Source organism: Platalea leucorodia (assembly GCF_965183815.1).
Source record: "Platalea leucorodia genome assembly, chromosome: 9".
Lineage (NCBI taxonomy): Eukaryota > Metazoa > Chordata > Aves > Pelecaniformes > Threskiornithidae > Platalea > Platalea leucorodia.
In genome coordinates this window covers 2,944,533-2,956,872 of record NC_138831.1, presented here as the reverse complement: position 1 = coordinate 2,956,872, position 12,340 = coordinate 2,944,533, and the positions used below count along the sequence as shown (strand labels likewise).

The window sequence follows — 12,340 nt, the reverse complement described above, 5'->3', positions numbered from 1 at the left end:
AAATAAGCCAAAAGCACTGCTGCAATGGAAAGTCTTAGCCAATGTATACCAGGGGCTGCAACCAGCTCCCTATATACTATAGATCTGTCCTTAACTCCCCAGTCTCAGCTTGTCTTTGCATTTGCTTAAACCCACTCTTGATCCAGCAAGTTGGCCTGCTAAGGATGTTGTTGCATCTTAATTTCACTCATGTATGTGCCATGCTCCGTATGCCTTTCTGCACGGGTATTGACCTAAATGGATAATTAGAGACCAGAGATGCTGTACACAAACACAAAGCTGAAAAACAGCTGTCAACTGCTCAAAGGGCCTTAAATTTGGAGAAAAGATAAGTACTGCCCATCTATCATAGCTTCTGAGTCCCATATGACACCCGAAGTTTTGCGATGGCAGGATTCCCATCCCATATATATATTGCCCCTCACAAATCTTTGTCTGCTTGAAGGAGGACAAGTGGTGCAGCCCTAACAGCATACCTGGGGGCAGAGGAAGAGAAATTACAGCTCCTTAGAGTCTCCAGAGGGAAGTCAGCTTGGCCAGCCGAGAGTAGAGGTTGAACAACACAGAGCACAGTCTCTCTGAGGGATGACTGGACTCCAAAGTGTGTCCATGTTGAGCTGTGTTGGCAAACACAGCTTGTAAGACTTCCCCTGCTGAGGTTTCCTCAAGTTAGAAGCTTTCTCAAGGCCTGGCCATGAAAGGGGAGTAATTCAGCTGAAGCTTAGACACTTACCTGGAGTGCCTACACTGAGACGTTTGTGACCTCAGGCTCCCTGCAGCATACGGAGAAGCACAGATACTTCCAGAGGGAGATTCAGGTCCTTTAAATCTGCTCTGAAAGACCAGAAGGCAATTCAGAACCCCAAGGATCTCTCTGGTCTTTCAATGCTCCATGTTTTGATCACGATATGAGGGATTCTGACCTGGCTTACCTAAGGCAAAGACATCAGGAGCTTGATGTCTACGGTTAGAGTACCAACCACTCGGAGACCTCTGTGTTGTATCACTAGCTGACAAATATTTTATGTTCTTATGATCATGATAAGTACCCAAAAAAAACACTTTTGCTTGTTTTGAGTTTGTTTCCTCCTTGGTGAGACTTACAAAACTTCATCTGTTAGCCAGCAGTTTATACAAATCAGCTCATTTTCTGCTAAAACTATTATGGCAAATAGGAGCCATTAATCTGCTTGTCTCTGACACTCAGCTCCAGCTCATGGAGCCTAGTGTCATGAATGTTGCCTGTCGTTTGTCAGCAACGTTATAGCGTTCATCAAGACACTCAGAAATGTTTAAAATGGTTGGTTTTGTCCATTAGTTTATAGTTCTGCACAGAGTGAAGACATCAGCCGTAGCACGAATACTCCGAAGGACTCAACGCGCAGTAGCCAGCCAGCTTTCTACTAATTGTTAAAATATGTTGCCGCCTTTACTGCTGTAACTACGGATTTTAAAGCAGCCTTTGCAGCCTGACTGTACAATGTTCTTGTTGACATGTTTTCTTTCCTTTGCCTTCACGTAGAACTAAAGCCTGCCACCTGCACAGGCTGACAGCTCCTAATGCTAGCCCGTGCGTGGCAGACGCAGCCTCGTTAGCGTGCCTCACCGAAGGAGGTGGTAAGCAGCCCTTCAGGTATGCAGCATTACACGCTGATAAAATGCCTGCCAGATTGGGTTCCCTTTCTTTTCGACTGCTTCTGAGTATTATAAATATTTTTTTCTGGTGAAAATAATGAAGGCAAGGGTGTGTGCCTGTTTGCTGGGACTGTGTCATCTGCTGTCGCCGCCAGCTTGCGGAGGCACATGTTTGTTGGCTTTGCATTGCTGCTGCACAAATACAGATCTCGTAGCCTGTTTCTGGGGGTTGTAGCTTTAGTTTCAGATTATGGATGTTGGTTCAACTGCCTGTCTCACAGGTTTGAATTAAAAAATCAGCTCTGGATTTGAATTTATTTAACTTGATGATTTTAATTTGCATGCCGTCTTTACTGTATACCCATGTGACATCAGCTGATGTGCAAAGTAAAGGTACAACAACCTCAATGCAAATAATAAAACGTTTAACCGGCCTGCTATTAGCAGCACATATCACTTAAAAGGTCTTATGATTTCATCAGCCAACAGCACACTTGATGTGGAACTGTATTTCTCTGAACTGGCAGTTTTGCCATCTCCGGTGTAGTTTATAGCGGAGAAGATCTATGTACTGCTTTCCTACTGTATATGTTGAAAAATTCTGTAATGTGTTTAGCATCATGTGTGGGACCAGAGCTGCTCAACCCAGTTCTGTTATTTACTCACTGATACCAAGTAGAAATTAATTTTTCACTTAAGTGGTGTTACAGTCAGGAGAAGGGGGAAGGGAAGAAATATCTATGAACCTGGACTGCAAGAATCTCAATTTCGTGTTTGCAACTGTTAGCCAAGATAGGTGATAGTGACACCGAGTCCTACTAGCTGTGTAATTCCAATTCTAAAAAAAAAAAAAGATAGGTACTTACCCCAGATTCATTTTCTGGCCTCTTCTTCCTCATTTACATAAACTGCAATCCATACATTGGAATAGAAGCGGCGCTGCTTGCGGCAGTGCAGAACCGTGTAGTAATTACTGTATTCCAGCTGAGCTAATGAGTTTGTATCTCCACGCCATCCTCTCCTGACAGTGGACTAGCTTAATAGTTATTTATTTTGACTAATCTCCCATAAAGGCTGCTCCCCCTAGTCTCCTCCATTATGTGATTTAGATGGAGAATCATTCTAGTGCTTGTTTTTTATTATAGCGGTTATGGAACATTACTGGAATCAAATTAAATTTAGACATATTAAGAAGTCTGGCACAGTAAATACTGCACTTGTGAAGTTTGGGGGTTGAGGGATGGGAACAAAACCTGTTTCTCCAGCACCTTCCCATGTTCCCAGCTAAATAAAGCAGAGGGGAAAACCCCGGGCTACCTATCTGCAGCACTGTTTGTTTCCCTCTGTTAGAATTTACTGGGCAGCGATGAATAATTAAAGTTCTCCTGCCCACAGTTGTTACCATTGGAATAAATATTCCCACCAATGCAAGGGATTCAGGGTCCCTGTGCTTCGCTCAGCATAGAAATCTGCTCACGGCCGCCCGCTGCTCCGCAGGCGCTGCCACGTCTCTCCAGCCTGCGCGCCGAGTCCGCCCCGAAAAACGCTGCTCGACCTTTTGCCCAATTCTCCCCGGCACCGGCGTGAGCTGGCGGGCTGCTGGCGGGAACCGGCGGGCGGGAGAGACCTCCTCAGCTTGCTGCCTTCCCAGGGAGGGCTGCCCATTTACCCCCCGCTCAGTAGCTAGCAACTCGCTACCGTAAATAAGGCCAGTCCAGGTCAGGGGAATTGCTGGGGAGCAGCACCTGCTCGTTCCAGATCTAAATTTGACCCAATAGCTGCCAGCACCGTATTAGTAATTCAGTCATGCTTCTTACTGAGGCTCGTTTATAGCTCATAAAGGGTTAATGAATGATTAATAGATATTTTAATGCATTTTAATTAATTGCTGAAGAGGTCAATAGGTTGTTTAGAAACATGGCTTGTAGCCATGTATGACATCTTCTATTGTGTTCATAACCGCCTGTCATGCATACAGTCTAAACATGCTTTATATCCTCTATTAATAATGTATTAACCCGTTGTAAGGCATTTAGAAACAGTATCTTAGGAAGGTCTGAGACCAGTAATTCTTATTCTGATCTTGCAGTTTTTACTCATATGAACGGTGCATTGACTTCAAGAGCACTGATCCTGCTGCCACTGTAACCCGGGAACCGGCTATCGCCCGCAGCGCAAGCAGGACCAGCGCTTGTAAGATTATGTCTGAAAGAGGCCTTGCCTACGAACGACAGGCAAAATCTGGAAAGATTTTAAAAGCTGAAGTAGCTGGATCAATCCCAAGAAAAACAGTTCAAGTAACTGAATTAGAAGTTCCTTCCTGTAGACCATCCCATTCTTTTTATATATTTTTTTTTAATATATATTGATTTGTGAGTGAATGGGTGGATCATGAAACTATGGTCCTGAAGAATTACACAGCAGAGCGAGAGGATAGAGGTCCTGTCTACAAGAGTGAGTATCTTACCTTACTCCACGCAGGTGCTCTGAAAACAGTAAGCTGCCACGGCTGTAAATTCAAGCCCCAACCTGCCTCCCAGCTTTCGCCGCGTCTGGTGGGATACGCTGCCTTGATACTTAACATCACGGAGGCTGGCCAGCATGTTAAACAGTCAGGCCAAGTTCCCTCTCCTGTGTATTCTCTGCCTGCTTCTGCCCACAGGCACAGATGATGGATGTGCTTGACCCCACAAGGGGTGTTCGCTGTGTTACGCTAGCCAGGCCGGTGGAGTTAGGGGGCAGCTCACGTACGCCAATGGGATTGAAGGCCGCAGACTTGATGAACTTACTCTTTTTCCTCCTGCAAATGAGGAGCCAGGACATCTGGTGGTAATGATCTAAATGCACTTTTATCCCATTGCAACACAAACGTGAATTCCCAAGTCACCTAACTCCACATCACGTAATTATGAAAGCAGCTATTAGTGGCGAGGAAGATAAGGAGCAGAGGCTAGTCCCATATGTTTAAAATCATTCTCTGGTCCCTGGTACAGATAATGGGATGTGAAACCAGGTACAAAGCAGCAGTGGAGGCTGAACTGCTTCAAGGCAGCTCTGGGGTGGCTGTTAGGTGACAAGAACTGGGGAAGCCAGTGAAAGAAAACACCTGAGTCAACATTTTGGGGACTGTTGGGGAGCTGGAAAGCACCTTGTGATGTTCAAGCGCTTTTTTCCACGGAAAGAGCAGAGCAGACAGTTAACAGTTTAACCAGTACGGGTTTGGTGTCTTTTTCTATGAACTGGTTTATGGCAAAAGAAGATAGAGCACATTAGGAAACGGGAAAGGAAAAGGTGCTGTGACAACCCGAGAGGCGACATCAGCCGGAGCTCAGGCAAGCAGCCTGTGTGAGGATGTCCCAGGGCACAGAGCTCGTGGGCAAGGCCAATGGGACCCTGCGACTAGCCCCGGCTACGCAACGCGGTTCTGTGCTGAGGCACCTGGCCCTGCCCTGGATAAACTTGCTGGCCACATACCAGTACGTCAGCGGAGCTACGCCGCAGCTGGTGGGCAGGTGAGCTTGTCCGAAACACCTTGGGATACCCCTGCCCTGCACTAACGCGGAGGCATCACGACTCGCGGCTTGGCACGTGCTCTCGCTATCTCCATAACTCTGTTTCCTCATTCGTAAGATGGAGGCAAATATCCCAGCCGATGTCCATGGGCTTCAATAAGAAATAATGAAATATCAACTGCATTTCAGCAAACGTGCCATAGATGTAACTCCAATGAACTAAAATTCAACAAGAATTTTTTTTTAGTTCAATGCTCTGGGCACTAAACAGGCTATAGTAGAGTAAATTTATTTGTATTGGCTTACAAACATAATAGCTGCGTGGTTAATAGCCCTGGCTGACCTATAGATTTTCTACCTGTTAAGCATGTTGCTTAATTCTTCTACATCTTTCTCCCTTTAACCCTCCCAACCCAAAAGCTAATAATTGTATCTGAATGTTCAGTTCCAAAGAGGGAAGTGAAAGTAAGGTCAAAAAAGACCAAAAGTGGTAATAAATACTATATTCACACGGAAAGTTGTTCCTCCCCCCAACCTCCAAATCACAGATGGAATGCAGTTTAAGGAAAAAAAAAAAAAAAGAAGAAAAAGCAGATCAAATATTTATGTTGCCTGCAGTCATACTGGGGTCTTTTCAAGAATGGTTCATCCTGATTTATGGTCAGTCCTGATTCAAATGACATGAGAAAACTTACAGCATCAAATGAAGTCTGGCCATATTTGGGGAGTGACTCATATTTGAAAATAAACCTTTTAAAGAGAAAACATGACTGTCTATATGGAGTGCAGGCAATCACTTACTGAAAACTAATATTTTTGTTGTTTTTTTCTGCACATTTAGAGGAAAATTTCCTATGAAAAATTGTGGGAAAGTGTTTTGTTTACAGACCAGAACATAAGAGAATTTAAAGATTAAGCTCATTTTGCTTTCAGTCTACTATATTTGCATATATGAAATCTGATTTTAGCATTTATAAATTAAACATTTTCAAGTATAACTCAAGTTCTTTCACTGGGAAAAGACGGGTTTGCAGGCTCAGTGTTAGCGTTCAGTCTGCACTTGTATGTAAAAAAGGCATAACTATACCAGAAGAGCTCTGACTTTCTTTTAACATACCACAGTTTCTCATGGGGATAAATTTATGCTGAAATTAATGTTCCCTATGCTGGTTTAGCCTTTTCCTTTCCTGAATAAGAATAAACCATACTGCTATAAACACTGTTTTACTGCTTGGAAAGGATCTGCATTAGGGTTAGGTTTGTACTCCCCGAATAATTCTAATAGAAAGTGGTTTAACTCCTATGCAGAAAAACATAGTGTAAAGAAAGTTTCTTAAAACTTCTCACGGTTAAACAAGAACGCGCAGAAAAATACTGCCTCATTTTGCAGAAAAAATGAAAGCATTTGGAGAGGAGTGAAATCCTTTCATTGGGCGAGGTGGTTGTCTGGTAAGGGATGCAGAATAATGCAATGTATGACAGGGAGTTCTGGGGGGGCTTTTTAAGCAGGTAATCTGTGTAATACAGCCAATTGCTTTTTGTAGATGTCACATTATTCTCCTGTAAGCAAAATTGGCTGCTAAGATATTGCCTCTAAAAAACAAAATTGCAATTAAATAAGGCGAACCAATGAGGCAGAATCTAGAATTATTTGCACCTTCAGGCTTAAAGCTGGTTATTGGGATTAAAGCCCAAATCCCGCATTACAGCCTGGAATCAAAGGTGCTATTCTCTTTTCTGTTGTCTTAACCAAAAAAAAAAAAAAAAGAAAAAAGACTTAAGAATTGAGGTGTGTTAACTCATTTCTCTTTTAAAAAGAAAGGGGGGGATGTAATTCTTTTTTCTGAAGTGTGACTGTATTTTGAGCGGTGCTTTTCCTCACATGAACTTTCTCATCCAAAGGCTGCTGCTTCCTTTCATATTAAATAAGACAAGACTAGAGAAACGATTGCTTCACTTATTCCAACAACATACTGTTTTTATCTCCCGAGGGTTAAGAGTTAACTGACACTCCGTGTGCTGGAAAGCAGAATCTGTCGAGTGGAACAAACCCAGTGACAGCATCCCACAGCAAAGGGAAACAAGGGACGCTAAAGGTTGTGAGTCACCCGGGTCAGGAAAAAACACAGCGAGGCTTGGAAGGAAGGGTTGCTGAATCTGCCTTTGATGTTTTAATGATTTTATTTTTTTTTTCTGAAGTATTGCAATTACCCACAGAATGTCTCGGTTCCAGTGTTGGATTTTTTTCCCTCTGATTGTGTCATTTTTGTCATCCTCCATGCCAAAAAAATCCAGGCATAAAAATTTATTGCATAAAGGAGATGATCTAATAATAAATACAGGGACTGGAGCCTCCCGTGGCACAGCTTGGGTCTGTTTGTGTCTCTGTATTTGCCTCTAAGGAAAAACCTGTTCGCTCTTGCAGGGTCACGTAGAAATGAGCTCTTTGCTGGTACTGGCACGTGTTATTTGTTTGCAGTTTGTCAGTCATGCCTTCTCTCCTCACATGTAACGGGTTTTTTAGCAGTTTGCTGTCTTCTCTCTTGGATGGCTGAAACTTTCCTATGTATTATGATTATTCTCCTTTAATACCCAGGTTCAATAAGCAAACCATCATGACTATTGTTTCGCTTTCTGTGAACAGCAGAAAGGAATGGAACAAGGACTATCCAGAGGAGGCTAAATCCTGAAATCTTACCCAAATTTTACTCAAGTAAGCTCCTAGAGATCTATGAAAGTCCCAGAGGTCTCGGTTTAGACCAACAAAAATCATGCCACGATTAATTGTGACACAACTGAGGGGAACGGCAGTACGGGCTCGGGGCTGGGGGGTGGAAACACCGCGCTGCGCTCCTTGATCAGGTGAGAGAGGCGGCGGCGATGCTGAATGGTTGGTGAGTGGTTTCCTTAGCTAAACATGACAAAAATGTGCAGAAATTTCCATAAAGCTGACAGATCCACAACTGCCGTGCGTGTGCGGGACCTGCAGTAAACAGCGCTGTCCCGAATCTGCTCCACAAGGAAACCGATCCTGGGAGGGGAAGAAGCCCTGTTTCCACCTGGCCTCCCCACCTCCTGAAGCTACTTGCAGAGGAGCTATTTAAAACAGGGGTATTTTAAACCCCATGGCACTACGGCATCATAACATCACCACCAATTCTGCATGGAACCTAAACCACGACAGCACCATCTTGGGGGTACTAAACCCCAGGGCTGCTGTCCTCTGGAGGAATACGTGGTCTGTGTTTCCAACGTGAGAAACAATATATGCCTCTGGATGCTCTTCTGTATTTCACTCTTTTCCCCTTCTTCAGTCCTTTGCTGTCGGCTCCACAGAAGGGCAGTGTCCAAACAATGAGATGCAGTCAATAGATATGACGGTAGGGTTGTTTGTGTTGGCTTTTTGTTTTTCTTTTTGTTTTTTTGTTTTTTTTTTTAAAAAAAAGCTTTCTAGAAGGGATAGCTGATCAGAACCTCAGGCTGGACCCTGTAAAGTTTAGCCTGTCACCAGTCTTTTAAGACTTGATAAAACGGCGTTGAGTATTCCATGTTTCTTGCTATGACGGTTCTTATCCTGGTACCTGTGAAGTGTCCATGCTTGGAAATATCCAAGACCTGGCTCCTAATACATCTATCCAGAAATTCATCAGAAGGAAGCTGGCAGCAAAGTACATGCACGTCCTCAGCTCCAAGTAAGAAAAGTTTAGCCTAAAGTTACTTGCTGTCAGAAAGCAACTTTAAGATGAAAAGAAAAAGTGAGCAGAAATGAAAGACACTTCTTATTTTTAGAGAGAACTTGGTTTTGAGTAACAATTGCTGGAGAGTTCAGGACTTTTGTTAGCAAAGAAAGGGTTTGCGTTCTTGTAAGGGGTTTAATGTAGAACTGCTTGTTGGCAATTATGGTTCTCTGCTGCATGGTGATTCTTTCATTATTTTTGTTAGTCTCAGTAAAAAGCTTCTTGTCTTGAGATTGGCTGTGATTTAATGGCATTCTTCTAACCTGACCGTTCATGACAAATTCCTCAGCACTTCAGAACAGCTAAAGTACATTTAAAGCCCTGGAGGTTTCTTTCTGTCTTTATTTCTCCCCAAATCACAGGATGTCCAGACTTCGCACCCAAGAGAAGCCATAGCACTGGAGTGCTTCCAGGAGCCTGAGACCTGCATTGTAGTCAGGGCAAAGGAAAGACAACATACTGCATGTAGGCATGCTCACTAACAATAGGCAATACTCTGTCTCTAAGAGATGAGCATCTGACAATTGATTGCACAATGAAATGCCACCTGCACACTCGTACCAAGATGGAGCACTTCATGCTTTTGTCCCTGCAGCTGCACCTGGAGCCCAGAGATTGAGGACTGAATACACTGGGCAGATCTCCATCTGCACTATTTCATTTGCTGTACGTTGACAACTCGCACACTCCTCGAACAGCATAGCTGTTAGTAGCACAAAAATTACCTTTTCACTGCCGCCTTGCAGAGGGTCATAATAATAACTGCACAAAACTCTCTGATCCTGTTTGACTTGACTCCTGATGCCTGCTGTTGTTGCTTCTGTTTTTCAGCTCGTCATGAAGTTATCAGCAAAGAGATCCTCGAGCTGGATACGTGGGAGAACCAGTGGAACGTGGTGGCCATCGACGTCCTCATGCACGACAGCTATGACGTTTGCCTTGTTGCTAGGCTGAACCCGCGGGATCTTATCCCTCCTCCCCCAGATTTAGTGGACCAATAGAAGTTCAGTGACTCTCAGTGCTTCCAGATTCTGCAGAAACCGAAGAATTTGGAGAGACAAATGCTGCATTGGCTCTGGATGACAGCTGAGTCCCACGGAGAGGCGCCGGCAACACATGCTTAAGGACATAACTGCCTTTGAGCTGTGCTTCTCAGATGATGCTTAATTTGCTAGTATTGGTACTCTGGACTTCTGTGATGGAAAGCCAGGGTTGCTCAGCCTTTGTGTGTGGCTCTTCGTCTTCCATCTGGCTGTGCATCTCCAGCGTTGGGTGCAGCCTGGGCTTCTGGGACCCTTTGCCTCACAGGCGCAGTGGCAGCCCAGGGCTCATCTCACAGCAGAGCGTGACATATGAAGGAAAGCTCTAGCCAGGGAAATCCCTCCTTTGCTGTTCATCCCCCCTGGTTCTACTAAGCTACCAAGGAGGCTAAGAAATGTATTAAGTCAGCTGATGAAAACCAGTCCAGCTGTACCAAGGGCCAGACTGTACTTGACTGATGCAGGAGCAGAGGGAAAACAGAGAAGAGCCTTTGTTTGTTTTAAACAAAAAACCATTAGCCAAGGTTCATTAGCCAAGTACACCAGCTACTGCACACATTAGCTAACCCACAGGCAGGACAGTCAGGAGATCCTGTCTTTGCCAACAGAGCTGGGCCTGTGCTAGTAGAAAACCAGTCCTTTGGCCACAAGTGACAAGCGAGCCTTCCAGCAGGCTTCGTAGGCAGTCTGTACCAAAGACCAGAAGAATCCTAAACTTTCACGTAGATCCTACCTGTTAGAAGGTCTGGTGTGACCAGAGCCTTAAAGCTCAGTTAGAAAACCCTCTTCCTTTGAGAGATGGAGAAGGGGATGTAAACTAAAAAGTCATAAATGAGACCAGTATTATCTGCATATCAGCTCTGCGGCTACAGGGAAAGGATAGATGTGCTAAACAATAAATGTTTGTATAACAGTAGCCGTTTTGACAGAAGTAGCTTTAATGAAGTAGCATAAGGTAAATTCTTTACCAGCAGAATTGGCTATAATCACAGGGAAGAGGAATAATTCAAACAGTGTTTCTGAAGGCAGTGTTAGCCTTTATAGGCCTTGAAGACAGTAGGTTAGACAGAAAATTGTTACCGGTACTGCTATGCCATTTGAATTACCAATAACTATTCATCAGTTCTCCGGTGCCTACCTTATAGTCTATCTGTCTGTCACTGCCTGGGCAGTACGGACAGGAGAACTGGAAATCTCAGTTGTGCTCTTGGGCCAAAATTGCAAATGATAGTACGCTGCAACGCAGAGTGAACGTCAAGGCAAACACTAAGAGTAAACTATGATATAGTGCAAGAATGATCATTGTCAGCAAGAATTTGCTTTTGACGGCTACAAAAGCAGCAACAAAACTAGAAGGAAATAATTGGCAAAGAAATGAGGGAATCCATCAGGTAGTTCATCTGTAGTTACTTGCAGGATTTGCACTTCAGAGCATCTCCATTTTCTTTTTCAATCGCGTTTCAGGCTGCAAAATGCCAGCTGTTTAGTTTGGTTTTGTTTTGGGTTTTTTCGGTGGTTTTTTTTTTTTTTTTTTGCCTGCAATGCTTATGGCAGAGAGAGATGGAGAGGATGATCCAAAAGCCCTTTCTCAATTCTGACTTTTCTGATCCATGAACTATTCTCTAAAATATCCAGTGGGAATATTAAGCTGTCATATATTAACAATTAGCAGGAAGGTCACTAAAATTTACCTGATAACTATAGTAGGACACTGAGGTCTGCTCAGACAATAAGGGGAGGGGGAACTAAGGAAAACATAGAAAAGGAGTAAATCTGTGAGCCTTACAGCTAACCTCTTGCCTCCCTTTATGTTTCCCACGCAGAATGAGTGCCAGCCTAAACACATACTCTTGTGTTTGTATCATTTCTGTATCATCCAGTCATTCTTTTTTTCTTTCCATTGTTCATATGTAGGTCATCATCTGTCCTGAAGAGAGTTGTGGCAAGCATGAACTTCAGTGGTACAAAGCAGCGACCGGTTCCTAGAGTCTTAACCACTCCGGTCGCTAAGCGCAGTCGTAGGTATGAGATCAAGGAGGCAAGCTCTGCTTTAATATGTTTTTAAACAAAATCAGTAGAAAGTTCTTCCAATTAACCATCCCATATTGGAAACTCTTTTTTTAACCTTTGTTGTTACTGCAAAGTAAGGGTAATCTTGTTCTAATTTCTCTACAGAGCTCTCAAGGCAGCTGGAAGCAATGCTCTTGAGCATCGGTTAAGCGTTTCCTTGTGAAACTCCGAATTTTGCAACTGTATCTACTGATTTTGCTTCTTTCACCTTTTTTGTTTTAAGGAATAATGTTTTAAAGGGTTTTTTTGGTCTGTGCTCTATTCCTGACAATTCAAATCCTCCTGCGGTTTAAAGCCTGAGTTAATCTACTGGACTTGACTCTCTGAAAGACAGTCTGCTTGGAAT

The 12,340-nt window shown here is 43.6% G+C and overlaps 1 protein-coding gene across 1 annotated transcript in view; it reads left to right on the top strand.

The window, feature by feature from the left end:
• Positions 1–9,885, top strand: part of KBTBD12 (kelch repeat and BTB domain containing 12) — a gene marked incomplete at both ends in the record, with an annotated part of 29,888 nt that extends 20,003 nt beyond the window's left edge. The window contains one exon of the mRNA XM_082322451.1: positions 9,716–9,885. Within this exon, the coding sequence (XP_082178577.1) occupies positions 9,716–9,885 (170 nt within the window). The remainder of the gene's footprint in view (positions 1–9,715) is intronic.
• Between the last annotated feature and the right edge of the window lie 2,455 nt (positions 9,886–12,340).